The sequence below is a fragment of the Oryza brachyantha genome, chromosome 3 (assembly GCF_000231095.2).
Source record: "Oryza brachyantha chromosome 3, ObraRS2, whole genome shotgun sequence".
In the NCBI taxonomy this organism is placed as follows: Eukaryota; Viridiplantae; Streptophyta; class Magnoliopsida; order Poales; family Poaceae; genus Oryza; species Oryza brachyantha.
Genome location: NC_023165.2, coordinates 21,256,037 through 21,280,796, shown reverse-complemented (window position 1 = coordinate 21,280,796; position 24,760 = coordinate 21,256,037). Strand labels below are relative to the sequence as shown.

The 24,760-nt window shown below is 41.1% G+C and overlaps 2 protein-coding genes across 3 annotated transcripts; both read left to right on the top strand.

Moving 5' to 3' along the window:
- Positions 1 to 12,316: 12,316 nt before the first annotated feature.
- LOC102702737 (membralin-like protein At1g60995) lies at positions 12,317 to 19,597 on the top strand. 2 transcript variants are annotated; one of them, XM_015835621.2, is made up of 15 exons: positions 12,317 to 12,501; positions 13,841 to 13,903; positions 14,109 to 14,139; positions 14,227 to 14,531; positions 14,982 to 15,051; positions 15,205 to 15,266; positions 15,467 to 15,561; positions 16,799 to 16,878; positions 17,033 to 17,116; positions 17,337 to 17,453; positions 17,556 to 17,641; positions 17,754 to 17,860; positions 18,093 to 18,184; positions 18,280 to 18,356; positions 18,698 to 19,597. In XM_015835621.2, the coding sequence occupies exons 1-15, from the start codon at positions 12,337 to 12,339 to the stop codon at positions 19,157 to 19,159; spliced, it is 1,896 nt and encodes a 631-aa protein (XP_015691107.1). In that variant the 5' UTR covers positions 12,317 to 12,336; the 3' UTR covers positions 19,160 to 19,597. The 2 variants fall into 2 exon arrangements, with proteins under 2 accessions (XP_015691107.1, XP_006650375.1); XM_006650312.3 differs by having other exon boundaries at positions 14,109 to 14,531.
- A 2,127-nt stretch (positions 19,598 to 21,724) lies between these two features.
- On the top strand, positions 21,725 to 24,569 carry LOC102709070 (uncharacterized protein At4g15545-like). Its single transcript, XM_006651595.3, has 10 exons — positions 21,725 to 22,220; positions 22,316 to 22,384; positions 22,983 to 23,036; positions 23,173 to 23,239; positions 23,336 to 23,410; positions 23,497 to 23,769; positions 23,860 to 23,905; positions 23,990 to 24,068; positions 24,151 to 24,270; positions 24,361 to 24,569. Exons 1-9 carry the CDS (start codon positions 21,951 to 21,953, stop codon positions 24,241 to 24,243), a joined length of 1,026 nt encoding a protein of 341 aa, XP_006651658.2. The 5' UTR covers positions 21,725 to 21,950; the 3' UTR covers positions 24,244 to 24,270; positions 24,361 to 24,569.
- The last annotated feature ends 191 nt before the right edge of the window (positions 24,570 to 24,760 follow it).

Genomic DNA, 24,760 nt, shown 5'->3' with positions numbered 1-24,760 from the left:
TTTCTTTCCATCATAGACAGAAGAACCCATTTTCATGATAAAGAGTACTGGCATAGGTTTTGGTACACGCCTTGTAGTTCGATTCAATGTTTGCCAGGTACGTCTGAACATTGTCAGAGTCAGCAATCCCCCCTATAATGGAAGGAGAGATGTTGCTCTTGATGTACATTAGGGACACTCTGTTTGATTTCTCCCAAACGGGCCACTTTTCATCGTAAGCCCACTTGAGATTGGTGTATTCCTCATCATTCTCTTCTATGAAGTCAGCTAATTTTGGCTTCACGGGTGGATCCTCTCTAAGTACGAGATCATTTTCCAACGGCCCCAAATTCAGGAGCATGTTGTTTTTTCATTCAGCATAATTAGCCCCATCAAGTGGCTCAATCCTTTTGAGCTGTGACAAAGCTGCAAATAACAATTTATACTATAAAACATTTGATCAAAAATAAAATAATATGTGTATAATACTTCTCCAAATCTAATCACCGTTGGGCAGAAAAGACTTAGAAAAATAAAATAAATCCTTAATTATATCACCGTTGGGCAGAAATAATCAAGGAAGAAATAATCAAATTTAAATTGACGTGAAATCATAAATAACGTTGGTCAATAAATAACTTCACATCATAAATTCTTTCTAGCAAACTTCCCGTTGGTTCCATTTGACTAGAAATAATTTTCTGAGCAATAAAATATATTTTATCAAAAAAAATTTAGCAATTTTAAATAGCCCAAACAAGGTATAAATTGATTTCTAGAAATTAAAAAAATAATAATAATAATTAATCAATTTTTTTTATCTGGCCTATCCATTTACCGGGCCGGCCCACGAGAGGCCGGCCCGTTAGGCAGCGCGCAAGTGCGTAAGGGGCGTCAGCCCATGCGGCCGAGTCGGCCCATTAGGCGGCGGCCCAGGAGTGAGTAAGGGGCTAATCGTGGCCGTCCGATCGAAATCAACGGCCGAGATTAGGCGCGGCGAGGCTAACCCACCCGTCGGCCGAGAACCCTAACCCTAGCCCCCGATTTTTCCTCTCCTCCCACTTTTCTCCTCTTCTCCGGCGGCGGGCGGCGAGCGCCCGGCGCTAGATGGCGGCGGCGTGGCGGTCCGGCGGGGAGGGCGCGCGCCAAAAGCGCGGACCATCACCCACCGGCTGGGGGGGCGAGCGCGCCCGAAGGCGGCAGCGCCCAAGCCGGCCGTTCCCGTTGGCGCGGAGACCCGGCGACGGTGACGGCGCACGCGCGGCGGAGCCGGCGTGGCCGGAGGAGGAGAGCGGAGGCGGCAGCGCCCTCGCGCCGGTGCGCGTACGCACGTGCGCGTGCCACGCACGGGTCAAAGCCCGCTCGGCGGCGGGGGCGGTGGATGGCGGCCGATCCCCGGCGCAAATAGCGGCGGCATAGGTGCGCGCACGGATGGGCGAAGCCCACCCGACGGCGACGGCGACGACCGTTATTGCTCCGGTGAGCTTTCTTCAATCCGAAGCCGGATCAAATAGTTTTGGTTGACTGTAATTTGATCTAGGGTTTGAGGTTTTGATTTCTCGGTTTGGAATTCGAATCAACAACAGTGTATGCAGCTAACTCGAATCCTTCACCGATTAGATTAATTAACAGACCGAAAACAATCAATTGATTCATAATCAATCAGTGATGGGATCAAATACGACTAGGATTGGTTCTGATACCACAATGTTAGATAACTCAATTCAATCATAAACAATAGATTATGAATTTAAACCCTAATCAGTACATGATCACCGATTAATTTAAATGCGGAAAACTAAATAAACCTGCAGATGAAGCCATCTGATTCCCTTCTTTTCTTTTCTTCAATTTCGTCTTCTTTCCTTCGTCCCCGGCAAGATTAGGTCGCCGGTGATCTGATTTGAATCTCCGACCTTCGGGTCTCCAACGGCACTGTCCTGGAATCGCCGCACGAAACCCTTCCAGCGCTTCTATGATCGGGAGAGCTTGATTTCGAATTTCTGGTTTAGAGAATAAGCGACACAAGCGTCTCCGTGGGCTCCTCTTCTTTTATATAGCACTGGTGGGCCTCGGGGGCTTTTCCTAATCCGATTCTGACCCGTAACCACCGATCGCAGTTACGGCCCATGAGAGTTACGAATTTCAGAGTTAGAGATGGATTACGGATATGATTACAGTGGTTATATCCTTTCCTAAATATCGGCTAACCGATAAATCAACCAACAAGTTTATGGTTGACTAGCTTACTGTCCTTGCCTGTTGGCATGTTGCCATGTCCTACAAGGCTCTCCACTGCCGTGTAAGGGAATTCAGAGACCAGGGCAGGGCATGTCATAGGCGCAGTAATACAACTTTAACTGCGCTCGATCACAAACGCAATGCTTGGCCTGTTGTTGACGAGTCACCGCGTCGATCAGGCGAGGTAGGAGTAGCAGTACTCGCAAATTCGTTATGAAATATAGTTTTATAGGATAACACTTGATCAATCGAGTACTATAAATCTAAACAAATTTGTAGCTATATTTTAGCATGGTGAGTATTTACCTTTTGACGCGTCCAAAAAAAAATGGAGAGGGAGCGAGCCCACGTATGTACGTCGGCCGCCAGATGCATGGTTAGACGTGGTCATGGACCATGGGATGTAGGGTAGATTTAAACATAGAAACTCAAATTTACATCCTTACTTATCGGGTCGAGTGATATTTTGGTTCCTCAACTCCAAAATCAGGTATACAACGTCCCTCAACTAGTAAAATCAGTTTAAATTGAGTCCATTGTTAGTTAAAGATGGTTTTATCCTTTGCTGCGCTCACGTAAAATATTGACTTGATGATCCTCCAATGTATCATTTACGTGATCGTAAATTTTTTTAATAAAAAGTTGATGTGACCCACCTGTCATTAGAAGAACAAAATCAAAAAAAAATAGAGGGCCGATGTGTCAATAAGTCATCTATCTCTTTACTCTCTCTTCCTCCATCTCTATCTCTCTCTGCCTAGCCTCCCTCCATCACCCTCTCAAGTCCAACAGTGAGCACGGCATGGCTCAAGTCCAGTGGCGGCCTACCTCATTCTCAAAGTGCATACGGACAAAGAGGTCAACACCAAAAATCACTCAATCTCCACCCTCTCTAGTGAGCAGAGATGGATGACGTAGTTATAGCTGTCATTGAAGAAAGAGATAGTCAGATGCATCGGTGGTGTTAGGGCACAATTAAGAGGATGGCATGGTAGTACAGGAGGAAAGAGACTAGGTGTCACCGCTCAATCTCGGTGACGACAATGCCACTGCTCGGTGAAGAAAGGGCGCCATCGTGTCTAAGCTACGATCCTAGTCACATTGCGAGGCTCGAGCTGCACCACCATCATGGATCTCCATCGCCTCGAGCTAAACGGGCCTATCTTGCCTCACCGACTATGGATCCACCGCATCACGAATGCACCTACTTCGTCCTGATTTGCTTCTTCTGCACACTTATCCCGTGACGATATCCCCAATCACTGGTTCACGAGGTCAACCGTCCACCATTGGTGGATCATCCTTGGCTTGTCGCCGCCTCCTCAGCCATGATGAAGGAAAAGGAGACAGGCAGACACTAGAGCTCGGTAACAACGCCACCATTGTTTGTGTCACTTGGAAGAGAGGAAGGAGAGTAGAAAATGTGGTTGCTTAAACTCGATGATGATGTTGACGGTGCCCACACCGCTCGAGAGATAGGAGGGAGGGGAGATAAGGTATGCATCGCCTTGCTTCTCTAGTCCTCTTCCATCAATTAGTAAAGGATAAGGTGTCGGAGTGTGAACTCCTCGAGCGAAAAATTGTAGGACCCCTTTTGTGTTTGGCCCAAGGAGTGCAGGAGAAATCGCTAGCTCAAATTTGGTGAAATAACTATGTGGACAAACACTCAGACAAGTAAGTATATAGGTTCGGACCACATGGGAGCATAATACCTACTATGTGGATGATTTTATATGTGGTTGTGTGTATGTAACAGAAGCGATAAGAATGAGTGCAGTTTGCTAAGTACGAATAGGAGTTAACTTCTCTGTCTCCTAAACACTCCTGACGAGAGGTCACTAGTTGCCTCTCTTCTAAGTGTTCTATTTATCTTTGACTGGTTTGTCCTTGCTTGATAGGTTTGGTCTTTCTTTTATAGTGCCAAGGGAATACCACAGTAGCTCGGTTCTAACCAAGGAACGTGTGTCTTGTAACACTCCAGCCCGTTTGAAACCTATTAGTAGTGTGTGTTTGGCTCATGTGGCCCAGAAGTGGATGTGTAGCGGTGGTTCAGTACCACAGTGAAAGTTTAGGTGGGTGAGGGCTTGCTTCTTGGTGCTCTAACCATAGTATCCACGGGTTATCTCTTTTACACGAAGCGAAGACGAGAGTGTAAGTGAGATACCATATGAACGTGGGTCCGCTCAACGTGTAGAGTGGACTAATGCGGATATTGGAGGCAGGTGTTATGCACCTTATGTGGCAACCATTTAATGTGCATGCTCCATTCCTATTGACAGGTGATGAGATGCTAGAGGCCGGTGGTAGATTTACATAGACCTATCGGTCCTCATGAACTGCGCCCTTTGGGCATAGGTGGGGTTGGTAGCCCCTCGTGCATGTCGTTGGATATCTTGTTGGTGGCCCCCACTAGACAGTGGGGACAACGGCAGGAGGACATTAAGCCCGGTTGACGTTGTTCGCCAAGCGTTTGGGAACTAGGATGGTGACAATAACAAGATTGAGGGGACTCGATATAGGGTGCCCCTATTTTTCTCGCCTACCCAATGAGCGACAATTGCTTTCCTTTCACACTTAATGTTGCAGCGTGAGATAGAGGTGTTAACACCAGATTTTAGCAAATTGTCGTTATGAATTGAAACACGGCTAGAGACTGAATCGGATAGGAAAAGATGAATTGGCTGGAGGCAGGAATCTAAAGAGGCAGGGATGCAGCCGATGGGGTTCGAATCGGACAGGAACTGGAATCCGATTGGGCCTAAAGCTTAAAGATAGATTCAGTGTTAGCTGTGAGTCCATGTCAAATAATTAGGCTTTAGCTTAGAGTTTGTTTAGGATTTTTTATTAAAGTCCGGACATTACAAGGTAGGTAGGAACGGATTCTTATCCGGATGTGTTAGTTAACACCCGGGGTTATAAATATTTGTGCCCGGGGTCATTGTAGGATCATCTTCAGATCAATCCAATTTGGCGCATCGCCTCAAAACTTTCGACTTGCTTGAACTTTCGGCGCGGGGTTTGTCAGCTTCGCAATGTAAGTTCTTGTTTGTCAAAACCCGTCGATCAACTGGAACAGGACTGTCTTGTTTAAGTCCGATCTCCTGCCTGGTTGATCGGCGGGCTGAGTTCTATTATTACTTTGATTTGTTTCGGGTTGGAGTAGTGGTAGTTCTCGATCAAGTCCTCGCGGGCTCTCTTGTTTGATATGTTGGTATGGCTTTGGTTAACTTGATTCTGTCTCAGTTCGGTCCGATCAATATGGTTAGCTGGATTTGTGTTGTCAGATTAGACCGAGCACTCATGAGGGCTTATCGCTGGAGTTCTAGCCAGCATTATCTTTAGTAATTTGTTGGTTGGCTTGTTAACATCGTCGATCTTCATATTCCTATAATTATATCGTGCTACATTACATACTGTCTCGGTTAAGTCTGATCTATGTCATTTGGTGCGATCTGCTTATAGAGGTCTGTCCAATCGGCTAGGTTTAATGGGTTAGTTGATAGATTACGCTGGTTTGCTATCTTATTATTCGCACGCTACAATAATTAGCTAATCTCATCATGGTTATATTTAGATCTGTACTGTCTCGATTAGGTTCGATCTTCTAGGTCTAGTGTGAGCATGTATGCTATTGATTATTATCATTTTACGTTGGTAATTAGTATAGCCTTCCGGTTTATATTTAAATTCCACACCTAGTCTCCTATCGGGCTATCAATTTTTTGTGAGATAAGCACTGAATCGGTCCGATCGGCTGATTAATCTTAAGACTGTCTCGGTTGGGTCCAATCTTTTAAGATTAGTTGGTTGGTTGGTCTATTTAGTGTTTATCTTGCTCTTGACTCAGCCGATTGAGCATATTTACACTCACTATTATGAAATTCCTGTAAAGTCGATCGTCTAGTTCATCGGCTAGGGTCCTGGGATAGTATCGGCTATCCGGCCGATAGCAATTTCAGGGTTACCTGTTTTCCATGCTATATCTTGTCAATTACAGGATCAAACTGACTGGCACGCCCAACATTTCTAAGAATTAGGTCCTACAATGAAGTGGTCTAAGATTGATTCTTAGGTCTACATGTGTGATTGTTGATTGTCATTTTCAGCGTCAACAAGAGGGTGTTAGATGTCACGCATGTCTGACATTGTGATTGTTCGATATTAAATGCAATAGGTGAAGGGTCCCTTCACCTTGAAGCATTTCCTCGGTTCCCCCTTCTCTAGCCTTCAACAGTATACCATGTTGGTGGGCCTTTGGCGTCCGGTTGCCTGATGATCATTTATTACTTAAGTGGAGGGATCGAGGAAGCTTGACCCTTTCCAACTAGGATGCGAACAAGTCTTAGGACACCATGAGCCAACTTATGGTGGAACATGGTCCTTACTTCACCAATAGAAGGGGGAAAGAGAGAGAGAAAAGAGTTAGGCAAAAGAGATGGCTAGATGGGGACCTAGTTACCTGTTGGCTATACACATTTTTTTTATTTTTTTTTAACTAGACCCACTAATATTGGTTTTTCTTTTAGTGCCATATTAGCACCATGTCAACAGCCACATGGGACAAAGACCAAGTCAAACATGCCATGTGTATGCTACATCAGCTAAAACCACCCTCTATATCATTGAGGGTTTTGATTTGCACCGATTTTGAGAGTTGAGGGGCATTATACACCTGGTTTTGCGGTCAACCGGCATAATTGAAATTCAATCCGTAGGTATTAAGGGACCTAAAGTAGACTTTTCCGAGTTAAACTGATGGTTGGGTATAAGCATACATAAGTCCAGCCCACATGCGTCCATAAGAGGGAAATGCCTACTTCTATTTCATTGAAGGAAACAAGCCCATGCTTCCTTCCAAGGTAGATAAAGTCCACTTTTGTTCTTGTATCCTCCATGTAAAAGCCCATTTTATTTTCAGTAGCATCACTACCAAACTTTTTTACCATCTTATCCCTGAACTTTTTTACTATCTTATCCCTATTTTATTTTATCTTTCTTAGAACTATTTAAAAGAACATACGTCTATTTTCTATCTCATCCCTAACAGGCAGCACGCCCCCTCTCTGAGATAAATAGAAAAAAATTATTATTTTCTACTCGAGATCTTAACATCATTTTATTCCTAATGAACCCATAAAACAGTTAATAGCCTATGTTGACTCAATATCCCATAAATCAGAGATCTTATATCTTATCTTGCCTTAACCGCTTAAAAGTGCATCGCGCAGACAACACTTTCCTATTGGAGAAAACCAACGATGGTTTCTACTCAAAATTCCAATGCTAACTCATTCCTAATAAGCACATAAAATTGTCAACAACTTATCATAACCTAATGCCCCGTTGTAAATCACATGCACTTTAGGAAAACCATAAAAAATATGTCCCATTAGGAGAAAACAATGAAAAAAGCAAAGAAAACCAAGATGTTGGTTAAAAAATTGTTGGGTTATTTTTAACTAAATCTATATTTTTAGGCCTGGCCAATTCTCAACTACATGACATGCTCCCTAATTTCCATCATATTTTTAAGTTGAATGGTCTGTTGCAATGCACCCATATATTGTTACTTTTTTACTCTATCTATTTCATATTGAAAGTATTTCTAAGTATCCCTAGATTTGTAAATGTGTCTAGATTCATTACCATTTATATGTTCTAAACAATGCTAGAAAATCGTACGTCGTAAAACAAAGGGAGTACTGATACGTACAAATGTGTTTATTAGCTGACTCTACTAATCATCACGCAAACAAATTTATTGGTGCTTAGAAAAGAGAGGGAAGGAGAGAGAAAAGTCGTTGTTATGCATAACAACGACTTAGAGTTGACTCTTAGTATTTATTAAAGAAAAAAAATTATATGAGGTGAATAAAAATGAAAGTAGTGTAATAAAAAATATTTTATTGCATTAATAAAGAAACCATATTTGACTCTTTCTTTATACATACCATTATAAAATAGGGTCTTGCTGCTGACATGAATTAGACAAGAGTTCATAGTGAGCTATACCTTTGAACATGTCCTTAAAAGCATGGCCGTCTATCCCCTCCCTTCCCTCATAAACAGTGCACACTCCTACGCCTTCCCAAAAGGAGAAGAAATCAGCTAGATAGGAAAAGTTGGTTGTTCGATCAATAACATTAGCTAGCCCATCCTCAACCATATGGGCTCGCGCAACCCATCACAAATCATATTAACTGTTGCAATAGTTTTTGTTTAAGAAAAAACAATGCTCCAAGACCTATAATACAAGCAAATCAATCTTATATTCTTACTAGTAAGTTACCCCTACTTTGCAGTGGGACATTAAGTTATAATATATTATTGATTATTTTATGGACATATTGAGAAATACTATATAGATTGATCGAGTAGAAAATAAAGATATTTATTTGTTCTATTTTCCTAGTGAATATGATGCACTGCGCGTTGGGGGAGCGGTTGTTCTTTTTGGTTTTCTTAGTGTGAAGGAAGCGGTTGTCTTCTTGGATTTCTCAAGATGGGAGCATGCTACGTGCGAGGGAAGAGGGAGGATGGATGAGTGTATTTTTTAAGCAGTAGAGATATCATCGACTTGATGTCGCATCTACCAGCAAACACTTTTAATCTTCATGCTAAATTGGCGAACATCTTCTTATTAGGCCCACGTTAGCATTACAATAGAGTAAGGTAATCTTGTCATGTTATTATTTTTTAGTATTTGATGTTTGACAAGAAAGGGTAGTATTGCGTGTTTCAAAAATATGAACAACATGAGATAGGGTGTTAATTACTCCCTTGTAAGACAAACTAGTAAACTATTTTTACATCAATTTAAAAACATAAAAACTAGAAAATGAAGATTTGTTGAGACAACATACCCATTGATTGATTGTTCTTTTTGGTTTTCTTAGTGTGAAGGAAGCGGTTGTCTTCTTGGATTTCTCAAGATGGGAGCATGCTACGTGCGAGGGAAGAGGGAGGATGGATGAGTGCATTTTTTAATTAGCGGTAGAGATATCATCGAATTGACGTCGCATCTACCAGCAAACACTTTCAATCTTCATGCTAAATTGGCGAACATCTTCTTATTAGGCCCACGTTAGCGTTACAATAGAGTAAGGTAATCTTGTCACATTATTATTTTTTAGTATTTGATGTTTGACAAAAAAGGGTAGTATTGCGTGTTTCAAAAATATGAACAACATGAGATAGGGTGTTAATTACTCCCTTGTAAGACAAACTAGTAAAATATTTTTACATCAATTTTAAAACATAAAAACTAGAAAATGAAGATTTGTTCAGACAACATACCCATTGATTGATCTGTTTCTCCCTCCTCTTCCTCACGTCCGCATCAGAACTGCCCTACCCCAATCTTCCTCTCCAGTCCAGCCCTCCCTCCCCTTCTCCTCACTTACTTCCTCGGTTCTTCTAGCCCAATCCCTCATGTATCCCGCAGTTGAAGGACCCCTTGACTATTGGCGACATGAACACCATCCCTCATCCACCTGATCACATCTACACTATATTTGGAGACATTAACGAGACTGATGAGGTCATCCTAGCATCATAATTAGTGAGCACATTAGCAAGGTCACACAAGGTCATTAGGCCACCAGGGATCAATGAGCTCAACAAGGAGAAATGCAACTGCAATGACATGGTTAGCGTTGAGAGGAAGGAGACGAGGTCGAGCTAGATGAGATCTTGGGCACTAGTGAGAAGATGAAGGCAATCATCTACCTCCATGGGCTAAGAGGTATGTAAAAGGCTCGATGTAATGTTCAATGATGAAGCATCGCTTTACTCTGGGCTAATACTATGGGTATCAAACTAGGTACATGTTGGTTTTAGAGTTGACACCTAAATACCCGACACTACGTGTGATACTCGATACCAACGTTTGAAGTCTATGGTATTATATTTAATACATCAATGTTAGACCTGATACCTTAGGTGCACGATGCACCATGTTTGATATCTTAAATATTGGATCTAGTACTACTTAGGTATCAGATTTCATACCTTGGTATCATTTGATAGCATTCAAGTAGGAGTTAGTTAAAAAGGCTCGAGACTCACAAGTAGCTCGACCTTGGCTTGAGCTTAGCTCTTTTGGATCTTATGCCGTGTTCAAATCGAGCCAAAGCCAAAGCTTGCAAGCGTTGTGGAGTCAAGCTTGAGCTTGTAACTAGTTTGATTGTGCATAATTTTTATTGTTTATTAACTTTATTGATCGATAAACTAATAAGTAAGTATAGATTAGTACCTATTTGTACAATAAATTAGTATATGTGTTAGCAATATGTATTATCTTGGTCTCTTCTCCACCCTTTTATTAATATAGTTAAGAAGATAATAATAATATTTATTAATAGATTGCTATTAAAATATATGTTATAGTAGTTACAATCAAGATCGAGTTAGATTATTGACCTGGAGCTTGTTCGGCCTCAAATCGAGCTGGCATAGAAGCTCGAAGGTGAAATAGGCTCGGCTCAAGTTTACCTCAAGCTTGGGCGTGGAGCTTTGCTTGTTGATAGCATGGTAATCTAAAACCTTGGTATCACTCGATATCACCCATTTATCATATTTTGATATTTATATATCAAATGTAATACGAGCTTATAACACCGTCGTACCATCAACGATATAAGGACATGTACAACAGTGAGGTAACATTCGTCTATATACATCCACGTTAAATTAATCATCCTATATAACATCATTAACTTAAAAAACTTGGTTGTCGTCGTTTCATTTGTCTACTACTCGAGCATATGCTTGCAGACTGCACGCAACCCGTCTCATAAAAACTTCGTACATTCATCTACATGCAAAAAAAACTAAGTATGATACAAATAACCAAATAGATAACTACTTCCTCCGCTTCATATTATAAGACTTTCTGAGTTTGCCTAGATTTATCTACATATCAATATATATGTTTTGTATATGTGTCTAGATTCATTAGCACATGTATAAATCTAGCTAATGCCAAAAGGTCTTACAATATGAAATAAATGGAATAGTGTATTATGTTGAGTTATATCTATACTCTTTAAAAGTGCCTTATGGTGGTGGTCGTGAGTCTGCCTCACCGACCACTGACTGACATGTAAGGCCATAAGGCCATGGGTCGCAACTCAGAACCCCATGTGAATGCTCTGCTCGTCTTTTGTTGTAACACAGTTGTGTGGCGCTGGTTGTAGAGCTAGCAGTCCATTTGGCTGTGTATGTCAAAACATGAATTTTCTTTCCATGCTACATGCTTCTAATGTGCTAACTATGCTACAAACATATAATTTTTGCCTTTATCTATATGAAATGTCCGATGCAACGCATAGGCCAAACTAGTGTATATAACAAATAAACAATAAATATTATGTCTTTTCTTATCGTCCCTCTTCTTAGACCCCGCCGACCGTCACCCATCAGCCGTAAACCCGAGTCCTTGTTTATCGAGGCTTTTAACTTTTTGCCACTCTTACGAATTTTCATAACAGATTTACCACTGGATTCACTTGTCATAGACTAATAAGGATTCACATGTCATAGACAGAGTAAATCTGTTTTGGCCGCATTATAGACAGTTCTAGTTCCACCGGAACGTTTCTTCGCCGGCGAAACAAACAGGACCGTCCGATCCGCTCCTAAAACAACGCGAGACCATCCGATCAGCCAAAAAAAAAAAAAAGATCTCGCTCGTGTGGCGGCGGCGGCCACCCGCCCCAGTCTGGCAGAACCAACCAACCAACCAACGTGCCGGCGCCACAGGAGAAAGAAAATAAAACTACTTTTTTCCTCCCCTGCGGGCGTCCCCATCCCGTTGTTTGGCCCATTCCCCAAGAAAGAAGAGTCGCCGACGACGACACCGAGAGGCGGGACGGGGTAGAGCGAGAAGGGGGGAAAGCGAAATTAAAAACGTACGAATTCAAATCCTCCCCCAATTCTCCGAATAATATACTGGTATCCCCAGAGCCCGATTGCGAGGAGCGGCGCCGCGAATTTTTCCGATCCCGAGGGGAGGAGGTGGAGGGCCGCGGCCCGGCGGCTGAGGCTAGGGCTTGGGGGGCGGCCGGCGGCGGCGGCGGGGGCCGCGGGTGGGGTGGGGGGAGGGGTTTGGGGGGGATGGATCCGGAGCAGACGTTCCTGCGGGTGCACGCGCGGCTGTCGGGGATGCTGTCGCAGCTGCTCACGCCGCGGATCCGCCTCGCGCTCGAGTACCTCTACCTCGCCGGCGCCGTCGCGCTCTTCTGCCTGCTCGTCGTCATGCACACCAACTTCGTGCAGCAGGTGAGCCCCACCCCTCGTCCTTCTTCTTCTGCTGCTGCTGCTGCTGCTGCTTGTACTCCGTGCGTTCATAGCCCTGGGCGTGGAGAATCTGTGCGAACTGCCATGGCCTGGTTCGGCAATTGTTGTCAATTCGATGTTCCGATGTAAAAATTGGGCAAAACTGGCTAATGTTTGCTGTGTTCACATTAGCTTCGCTACTGCATAGGAACCACTCACAATTTGAACTTCGTCATTACGTGCTGATGTAACAGTAATTATGATTAGTGCTACCCTGACCATCATGCATTCTAGCTTAATCCTTCATAGGTACCTACAGTATTGGATAGTTTCAGATTTGGTGTATGCTAGGTTTAGCCTCTTCTTCTCTGCGACTGCCTGTTCCGGAATAGTCCCACACTCCTGTAAAACTAGTATACGTCTGTGATACCTTTATTCATTTACATTTGACTTTCCTACCATGAAATCTGCAAGATGAAAAAAAGTTGTTTTTTTGAATGTGTATGAGTATGCTTATAATTCTGGTATAGCGTGAACATATCGTGATGAAAAAAAGTGTCAAGTATTGTTGTCTATTAGTGAGTTAACACCAGAATAATGGGTGCTGTCCTATCCTGGCAAATGTTACTGTACTGTACATCAAATGAACAAAATTATACACACAATCCAAGAATGTGCTAGTGTTAACATAAATGTATCAAATTATCAATTGTTGATCTCGTTAAGTAACTGCAAGGTAAATTGATTGCATCAAGTTTAACTTGTTTCTCAATCTTTATGCAATTCATTTAGTAGCACAAAATAGTAGCTGTTAGATAAACCATTCTGTGATCTCTCTCTAATTATACTACAGCGTGCACACATCATAATTTATACCTGCAAGTGCATGCAGCTACAACACTTAAATCTTCTAAAAAGTCTTCTTTATATATACTCCCTCAATCCCAAAATGACTTAGTGTTAGGCCTTCAACTTTGTTCATTTTTTACCTACCATCACTTCACAAATCAGGATGTTTTATCCTTTTCATACCCCTTACCTACCAGACTACCATTTCACAGTAATCAATTTTATTAATGAGGGACACTTTGGTCTTTTACCCTCACCACTAATTTGTCAATTTTGCTCCAAACTTGGAGCCTTTTGGGGGTGGTGGGAATATTTACATGCTGGAAGCTATCACTAGGTCAGCTGAGAAACACAGTATCTACGATTTGAAATAAAGAAGAACGCCAAACCATTTTATCTGGTTATTTCTTTCCTTTTCCCTTTTACTTTGTTCCATAATAGTCTAGTGTGTACATGTAGCCTCACAACTTTGAGTTGTCTTTTGCATGTGAAGCCCGGCTGTTCAAGTGAGTTTTCTGGGATTGAATTTGGTGAAGCGCAACTTGTCCAAATCAAGGTACACACTGCTACTTGTCACTCTTTCAGTCTTTTGCATTTCGTGCTGTTAGGCTCTTTGCTATTCTGTGAAGTTTGTTGAGCATATTGTCCTTTCACTTGGGACTCAAGTGTGACAGTCATTATGATGTTTCCTTTGTTTGGAATACTATTTGATGTTTCCTATTAGTATGATTTGTAACTTATTCTCTGCCTTCAACTTGTAGATAATCAGTGGAGGACTATGGGTGAGCAAAGGTGCGTCCTACATTATGGATCTCCAGAACCTGGGGCGTTCAGCTGAGAAAATTTTAGAGGTTAATGGTGATAAGTTCAATATTTTAGCGTCCAAGTTTTGGTCAACTTGGGTTGGCCCCGGAGCTAGAAGGAGCAAAATTATGTTTAGAACTTGGAAGGGAGACAAGGACTTTGAACCACAACCAGAGAATGCTGCCGACACAGCTGTTACCACAGCCACTTCAGGGCTATCAGACTCGAAGGCAACTGTGGAGGGTTCTCCATACCATCCATTATCTGCAAAAGAATCATTTAAAGCAGCAGTGATGTATTTATTCAGAAAGTGGTACTTTCGTGCTGTCTCATTCTGGAGGAATATAAAACAACTTTCAGATAACACCTTTCAGTTAATGGTAAGAAGTTCATCATTCTTTTTTAGGAATGCACCTTCCCTTTCTGTTACTCTGATTTTACAAAAGACTCCTGTATAGTTGGTCCTGGGAGAATCATTTATCCAGGTAACAGAGTAGTTGTTAGACCATGGAGTTGTTTGGTACTTATTACCTTGATGAATTTTTTTTTTAACTTGCCATGTGAGGGTACTTGCGGAATTATAGGCCAGTAGTATTGTTTTGTCAACATTTCTCTTACTGATATTAATAATATTCACCAAGTTCTGGATTAAGGAAATTTTGAGTCCCACGAAGTGAAATAATGTTTATTTTGATAAGCTACTCTTCCATGATTTGTGTGATGCTGATTTCTGTGCTTTTTATTATTACGTATGTTGCTTAATTAGTGAAACAAAGTAACATGCACTTATTTATGCACTGAGGTTTATTTCTTCTTGATTATTTTAACAGTTCAGATCTAATTGGAATGACTTCCTCCTTACTATTAAGGGTATTCAATTACCAAGCATGGATCATCTAGGTAATGTTTGTGGAAGCAAACTGGTCATATGATCTAATTCTTCATCCTATAATGGTTCTTACATGATTTTTGTTATATTTGTCCTTTGTGCAAACTCCCAAGTGTTTCTTTTTTCTTTTCCTCTCTAACTTTGTGGTATGTCGTTTATTACAGTGCAGTGGTTTGAGAGACGAAGCAAAGCATTTGAGCCAACCTATTTATATGGTGTGGAGAAGGTAAGGTTCATCTTGTCATATTGATATCACCTATTCAATTGGTAACTATGTTTGTTCTCGTATGTTTTTAAGTTGCTTGACTGTTTTTTTTTTGGTTAACTTCCAAGAATAGTAAGAGCTAACATTTGCTAGAAATGACTGGCAAATTCAACTATCATTCACTTAAAAAGCTTTCTTATATGTTGCTTTCTTTTCTGCAGGGTTATTTCTTGCTTTCAGAAGGGGCCAAACTTCGTCATGGCGTTCGGACTATAAATATCACAATTTCTGCTCGGAATCCTTGCTTTGGAAATAGGTTATTATCATGTACTTGATCCTCATAATGGGCATATCACAATACACGTGTCACGTGTCTCCAAAAGTTTTCACTTGTGCACATCTTTCTAGTTCATGCTACTGATTCTAACTTTTATGTCCTGATGCCGGCCCAACAAGCACATGTTTGTGTAATTTTTTGCTGTGTCAAGTCCAGTTGTTTTGAGAAAATTCTTTATATATGCCATTCAAAGTTCATGAGTTCCTTTAAATGACACTAGATATTGGCATTCAACCATATGCCATCAAACCATTTTTTCCCTCTTATGCCATCCATATCATTCTTCCATTAGCTACCGACAATCGCAGCTAGCGACATTACCAGTTTCTGTGATAATGGGGAAATCCTTTACACAGATTATGCGCGGTGCCTCCACCCAGTGAGGCCAACTTGCGATGGTTTGAACTGCATGGTGGATTGGCAGTTTGCCTCCCACCTCTGTTCAGCTGGCAGTTTAGCAAGGGCACTCGTATGTGGTGTAGCTAGATTTCAGTGCTTGCTTCGTTTGGTTGTCTAAAGAAAGGAGGGGGAGAGTTGACCAGGAGCACAAGCACTGCATGCACACTTGCTGCGGACCATGGAGTTCATCTCCTTACATGTGGAGATCAAAATTGGTTTATTTATGTCTTCTTGCATCTGCTGCAATCCCATGACAAGTGGTATGGTGGGGCTGTCCTTGCCTTCCATGCCTGCTTGTGTGAAATAAATGGAAGAGAAAGGAGTCAAGTTGAAGAAAATATGGAGGGCACAGTGGACATTTTTACTGCTCATTTAACAGTTTGCTAATAGTGGGATTGCCAAAGAAAAGGCAAGAGAAGTTTAGGAATTGATAAAGGGAACGGCATTTTAGACATAGCATACTAGCAAATCATGAACTATGGATGTCGTGTAATTAATTTTCTCATTTTATTTTCATCTTTAGTTGAAATTGATCTCTGTTTTATATCGCTCCTGTACCCGATAACCCAAATAGCTGATATCTTATCCAAAATTTTAAGAGCTAGTCAATATTCTCTTTATAAATATGGAATGTCTTGTTTTTCTTTAAAAAACTTATATTTCTATAGAGCATATGAATAAGATTTTGAATTATTTCTGTTTTCTTTCATTTTTCTTCCAAAGTGGGTATGTGGGGGATGTGATAATGGTCCATTGTTCCTTCTTGTCCACCTCTGTATTCTAATTCTATCCAATCTTCTCGTTTTTCCTCTTTCAGGTGGCAACAGCTTTTAATAAACAGCCTTGTTGGCTATGACACTATACTTACGAACAGCTTAGTCAACTCCCCTGGTCATGGTACGCTTCTGATATGATTTTGCTTGTGCTGGCCTTAACTATGAGCATGTTCTATGCAGTTGTTGCAAACTTACTTTGCTCTAACTGTTCCTTATTACATCCCTTTATACTTTATAGACTACTTATTAAGTACTTACTTTGGTTTGATATGCAGGCTATTTATACAACTTTCAAACAAAGGAACTTTATGATCTCAGTTATGGACATGAACCACCAGAAGGTCCAACAAGATTTGGAGGTTTGTATAGTTCTCGTTACTCTGTCATCTCAAATACGTTCACTTTAATGACTGCAACTTATGATATGTTCAGCTAAACTGGTTTTAATATTCTATAAATTTCTACCTGATGATTTAAACGGCTAACATGCAACCTGATAATTCTATCTTGCTGCCTTTCATATCTTATTTTTCATTTCTGCATATTTAAATCTAATCTATTGCAACTTTTGTGGTGCAGATTACTTTGTAACGAAATGTGGTGTTCTTCTCATGTCACTCTTTGTTTTTTTCACAACTACCATGTCTGTTTCATTTACCCTGAGAGAGACGCAATCCCGAATGCTTAGGTTCACAGGTTTGTGTTTCTTCCTGTACGTTGTTTCTTGGGCCTGCTAGATGCTCCACTTGTTATTATCTCATGGTAATAAATAACAGTTTTCTTCATTAACTTTTTCAGTGCAGCTTCAGCATCATGCACGCCACCAACTTCCCACATTTCAATTGATATTTGTCCATGTTATCGAATCATTGGTTTTTGTTCCGGTACAAGACTTTCTTCTTATTAAGCTGAATTTTGTAGCTGTTTAGATGTATCCTCAATTATACTGAACATATTTCTCATATTTTACTATTTTCTTTGTTTTCATCTTTGCAGATAATGATTGGGATCCTCTTTTTTCTATTTGAATTCTACGATGATCAGTTGCTTGCCTTTCTAGTTTTGACTCTTGTATGGTTATGTGAGCTATTCACGATGATCAGGTAATGTTTCCATGTACATATTGCTGGAATGTTTTACTGTCTTGAGAAAATACTATTTTATTCATGTGAGATTTCTGTACTGTGAAACCTGTCCTACTAGAATAAGAAGGCACTTGAGTATAATATAGGTGTACTTAACAGTTGCAACTTTCAAGCATACATTTATCAGAATTATTGCTGTGCATAGCAAATTGAGTATGTCTGAATTTATTGAAATTTGTGTCCTTTGCAGTGTGCGGACATCTATATCAATGCAGTTTTTCCCACGCTTTTTCTTGCTCTATTTCTTGGTTTTTCACATTTACTTCTTCTCGTACACTTATGGTATGACTACATCATCTTTTTGATGACTTATATTGGCAAAACATTGGGAATATCCTATCAATATATGACTTGCATATTGCTGTATACTTCATCAGGCTTCTCCTATCTGGCTTTTTCTGCTACCGCAGCGTTCATGCAACATCTAATTTTATATTTTTGGAACCGCTTCGAGGTATGCTAATTACATATTTTACCTGTGTATTTCTTATTTCTGTTTGGGACTTATCTGTTATTACTTATTACTTCTTGATTATTGCTTTGGCATGTTTTTTTTTAATTTTATATTATCCCCTTTGACATTACGCCATTTCTAGCTTCTGGACACTGATTAGGATTTATTGCTAGCCTTACTTTCACCTTCATTTATGAAACTAGAATGATCACTGGTCAATTCATGGAGGAAATATATTAGGTTGACACTAGTAGGGGACATTTTATAATGCATGTTCAACAGCTCAAACATTTCCCATGTTGCCCACGATATTTACTTCAGATTGGTTTGCGGTGCTTTAGGTGCCAGCCCTTCAGAGGTTCATTAGGAGCCGAGCTCACCTTCACCAACAGACTGGTGTTCAGATAACATCCTCAACCATCTATACATCAACATTACATATTGCAAGGGTAAATATGAGGGACCCCGGCACAATGAATGAGGGCCTTGGCGCTGCTCGTGAAGCAGATGCCCTACTGGTTCCGGATGAGGCTAACAGGAACCAACAAGAGGGCCAACCAATTGAAAATGCCGAGTTAGCGGCCAACAACCCTCTGCACTATCAAGATCAAAACCCTCAGCAACCTGGCAATGCTCCGGCAGGCTCTGGCTCCTTGAATCCGTTTGGCTCCCTTTTGTTGTGGTTGTTAGGAGGCGGAGCTTCTGATGGCATAGTATCTTTCTTCTCTATGTTTAGAGATGTACGCGACCATGGTCAAGATTACACTGATCCACCTCGAAATGAAAATGATCAGGTAACATAGGAAACATATGAAAGCAGAGGGGAATTGAAGACGAACGGACACCTGGTGGAGGGTGATTGGGAGAAAGTTGTCTTCCTTAAGATGATATATTGCCCGCTCCACCATCAAAGGATAATGACGAATATGCATGGCAGCTTATATAGATTTGTGTTGGCTGGACATACTACGTTAGCTGCTGCTCTCACCAGTTCATTGTTTTTTCGTTACTGAGTAAGGTTGCTGAACTGTACCTACTCATGACATGTACATTCCCTATCCTCTGAATGGGCAAGCACGGCCTGTTCTTGTACATGAATGTTCTTCAGCTCACCTCATTTTGCTTATGTTGTGCAAATCTTTTGTACCCCTATATAGGTTGGAGCTGCAACAAACAGTATTGCAGGCTCGCAGTGCGCTCCTGTGCATTCTGCAAAAGAACTGACTAGTTTGTTGATACAACTTTGTGGTGACAAAGCTATATTCAATTTGGATTTGTAGGACAATTTAGACATGGCTCTGTGATTTTGTTCTCTTTCTTTGAATGTTGTCACTGGAAATTGTGTTGATGTTACAACCCGTGCTTTGGCTGCAGTTGGTACCCAACCTAATAGGCCCATAATCACATATACGTTTTTGGAAGCATGTGCACCGGGAGTGATTTAGAGGCTCATCTTTTGGTTTTTCGTTTAAAAAAAAAGGCAACGGTATATTTTTCAATAAAAAATAATTTACGAATAAAACTTTTATGTTCATATTCACCCTTCGTCTTGTGAGACATCCTGTGTTTTGTAAACAATAAATAAAAAATTACAAAAATAAAAAACAAATGCTGAAAATTTCAAAAGTTGTTGAAATGAACCACGTCAGCATCTACTTATTCAACAAGGGACACGTTGACCAACCCAATTCAACAAGGCCCTACCGACACATAGCTCAAGCTAGCTGGTTGGGTAGGGGCAATTTAATGGCTTAGCCCCGAAGACAAAGGAGGCCAGTTGAATTAGCTGTTTGGGCCTGTTCGAAGGAGTTTTTAAGTAGCTGCAGCTTCTTATTGAATCTTTAGAAGATATAAGTTTTCCTAAATCGTACTTAGCTTTTGAGAATCTGAAGTTGCAGAATTTAAAAAATGAACTAGAAGCTAGAAGCTGACTTTTCATTAGCTACTTTTCAGAATCTTAAAGCTTACCCTTTGGCATGCCCCTAGCTACAGTAGGTGTGGGCCCTGCCAAATTGATAAGGGGTCTGCTAACCACGTAAAGTTCGATAGACACTATATTTACGATTTTTCTCATCTGATATATATTTTATTAAATTTAAGGTTAAATAGTATTGTTTTTTTAAAAAGCATCCTTTTTCCTATGGAAATCAAATGAGTTTAAATTATCAATTCTTAAAAATTCCATAAAATATACTTTTTCCATCTCTTAAAGACTTTATTTTTAGCGTATGGCACACATATCAATGTAGAGGTAAAAAATTAGAATGCCATTTACATGTTCAAACTCCAATACATATACATATATACATATGTCTTTCGTTTTTTAAAACTTTGACTATTAGATTCATTAAAGATGAAGTATTCGTTGGACGGAAGGTGTTCTATTTGTAGCCAAAGAAAAATCTTTCTCGTATTATACTCATCTTAAAACGTAAACATTTTTAAATTGTTTACTAGTAGATACTAAGGTTAGAAGGAAAAACTATGATGCTTTGTAATAAGTAAGTAATGGATGGTGGTTAAAAGAAATAAGAAGAGTTTTAAATGAGAAACGGTAGACAAGACAAATAGTACCGTAGACGGTACCAAAAGTAATTATATTTTGAAATAAGATTTAAATATTAAAAATATTTATTTCCTTTTTTCATGTTATAAAACTTTCCGGCCTTGGCTACATTTGTATCTGTGGCAATAAATCTAAGCACGTATACAAAATATATACATGGATATATAGATAAATCTATATAAACCTATAAAATTTATAATATAAAACGGTGGGAGTCCCGTATATTTTTAAATTTCAATTCAAAGAGTACTACTATTTCAGCGGTTCCTCACAAAGGGGTAGGGATGACAATGGATCAGGTCGGGTACGGACGGAGCGGGAAGATGCCTAACCCGATACCCGCCCATGAATACCGACTCGTACCCGAATTGCTTAGCAGGCAACCCATACCCGAAGGGCGGGCGCTGGGGTACCCACTGGATACCCGGTGTGAAAATAAACATATCCGTAATTTCTTATCCAATATACGTAAAAAATAGTAAAAGAAACAAATAAACTCAAAATTACAAATAAAAAGAATAATATATCAAAATCACAGTATCATACTTAAAAATAGTAAACTACTAACTAGTATCACAATAAAATATATATGGTTTTTTATATGGGCCAATTGGGAAAAAATTATATTCAGATCAGGCACGGATTACTCACGGTTAAAAATTAAACACGACCGCTATCTATTATAATATTATAATAGTTAGTTAGGCCTATACCCAAACCCGTCGCATAAGTCCCTACTTTAGCGCCCACTCAACAGAAACGAGGCCGGCCAGCCAGCGCGAGCGCGGCGCCCTCTCCCCAAAAACTATTTCAAACCTCGCTTCGGCCGCCGAGCGCAGCAAGCCGCGGCCTCCTCTCCTCTCCCCCCGATTTCAAATCCGGAAAATCTCCAAGCGCACCGCGGCGTCGCGTGGTCCCTTCTTCCCCCCCACCCCCAGTCCACCCGCTTCCGATTTTCCGGAGGCGGCGAATCCCAAGCGGGAGGGGGCAAAGGAACGCGAGGCGGAGCCCTCGGGCGAGATCTCGGTATGCCGCTGGCGGAGGGGGAGTTCGCGCTGCCCGACGAGGTCCTGGCCGTGCTGCCGCGGGACCCCTACGAGCAGCTGGATCTGGCGCGGCGCGTCACGGCGCTGGCCGTCGCCGGCCGGGTGTCCGGCCTGGAGCGGGAGGCGGCCCGCCTCAGGGAGTCCGCCGCGGAGAAGGACCGCGAGAACGGGGAGCTGCGGGAGCGGGTCGCGCTGCTCGACCGCGCCCTGCAGGAGACCAACGCCAGGCTCCGCGCCGCGCTCGAGGACAACGTCGGTGGCCGCCTCTCCCCCGCGCTCTCTCGTCTAAGTTTCTCGATGGGTTGATGGGACTCGACTCAGTGTCCGGCCTTTTTTTGTGGATGCAGATTAAGCTGAACAAGGAGCGGGACTCCTTGGCGCAGACGTCCAAGAAGCTCGCGCGAGACCTCCAAAAGGTGATTCCTTTGACATCGCCTCGTTGCTGGAATGCTTGTAGATGTCCATTGCTGTATTGTTGTGCAACTTGCTTTAAAATAGATGACACCCCCTTGGAAGCTCGCTAAGGGGGTAGAAAAGCTCTAGATGAACTATCTGTAGTAGGAGATTAATTTTAGGAATGGCAACGAAAAGTGCGTTGCAGTTCGTAGGCTGTAAATTGGGTTTGCTTTGAGTAAAGCTGGAATTCTTTAGGTGTTCAATGCACAATGCTATTTGTAATGGGTAGTAGAGAAGGGGAAATTTTGCTGATTACAACATATGTAAATGGTAAGGTGGTCAACTGGTTATTTTCTTTTGAAATGAATTCCATCCATCCGAACCACAAGATCAAAACCATGTCTATGTCAATGATGGCCTGGGTATTGATCATACATATAGTGGGATGCGAGGACTCACTTTAGGATTGACCAAACGAACCGTTGTTTTTTTGTTCGCCTTTAAACTTTGAGAATTTTCCGCAACAAACTAGATGATTGTTCAGCTTGTCAGTATTCTTTTTTTCTCTTAACTTTTGATTCTGAAAATACTTTGATTTTTGTTTTTTTCTTTTATTAGCTGGAGTCATTCAAGAGGCATCTGATGCAGTCACTTCGTGATGATAGTCCATCAGTGAGTTCATCTACTCATCCAATAAATCACATTATTGACTATTCAACAATTCTTGGTCCATATTTATTATTTCTTCTCTAGCTTATTGTGATGCTTGGTTTTTGACCTTGATTCTCTGCTGAATCCTTCCAAGCAGCCACAAGAAACGGTTGACATTACAACATGTGATCAGTCAGTGTCATCGAAAGCATCATCCTGTGCAGGTTTCTCTTTACTTGAATGCCTTTCATATTTTATTTGTCATAGTCAGAAAATATCTGGCACCAATCCCTCACCAATATTTTCTTTGAACATTGCAGATGGAGATTCTGTCGCCCACACTACAACAAACCAACTTAGTGGGTCTATGGATGTTGGAAGCACAGTCCAAGAAGGTATTATTAGCTTCTAATTCATTTTTTGTTTTGATTCTGTTGTATTATTCTGACAACATAAGTTACATTTTCTGTATTTTCTCTAGTTCTTGTAGGTACAGTGACAAAACCTCCAATTCAAAAATATTCCCTCTCATCACACATCACCCCACGCCTTACCCCAGAAGCCACACCAAAAATTATGTCAACTTCTGCTTCTCCGAGAAGAATGTCGACAACAGCAACACCAAAATTGATGTCTGGAGCTACTTCACCATCAAAAACTCGAATTGAAGGATACATGTCCATGACACCATGGTACCCCTCGAGCAAGCAATCATCGGCAGCTAACTCACCTCCAAGGGGACGTTCCAACCCAGGTTTTTATATCTTGAACTTCGAAGACGTATTCTGACTGAAACTATTGTGTGGAATGGAATTTCATAAATGTTTAATGCTCGGGTTTTCAGGTCGCACTCCTCGCATTGATGGAAAAGAATTTTTCCGTCAGGCCAGGTCTGTTGATATCTTGCACTTCAAATTTTAAATCAAAACCAAGATATATGTATCATAACTCAGAAAACTCAATTACAATTCTAGGAGCCGTCTGTCATATGAACAATTTGGTGCATTCTTAGCCAACATCAAGGAACTCAATGCCCATAAGCAATCAAGAGAGGTTGGTCACTTGCATCTTCTGGCTAGTATGTTGCCGATGGTTACAACATGTCTTTACAATAGCATCTTTACATCTGCACCAGGATACTCTCAAGAAGGCCGAAGAGATCTTTGGTCCAGACAACAAAGATCTTTACCTCTCTTTCCAAGGGTTGCTGAACCGTAGCTTGCCATAGGTCATATGCTTTACGATGGTACTTCTGGTAAGGTTTCTTACGGAAAATAATGTTCTCCATCCATGATTGATATGCTGAGTACTTTTCATGACAAATTATAACTTGTAACAACTGCAGGTACTGTGAAGTTATTCAATTGGATAACTCATGGCATCTAGAGGTCTGGCGTGCAATGTGCAGCTGCAATTTTTGGGTCCTATACCCTACATTAGATCATGAAATGATCGGATCTCTCCGACATCAGGGTTGTTTCATATGTAGTTGGAAATGGGTAGTAGCATTTCGTTGCCCAAAATTAGTTATTCATGGGAGCCAACCTTGTAAAATCTTCAAAGACAAATCATGAATTCTGGCATTGTGGCAACCTTAAGTTGCAATGCTCATCTGATCTCCACTACTTTATTGAACTAAGGTATTTTACATTTCTGCTACAGATTTGCCACAAGTCCTAGAAACAAAACCAGACATATCAATAGCAGCATCTGCAGCATTTCCACATCACAGTTAAGCTGTTCAA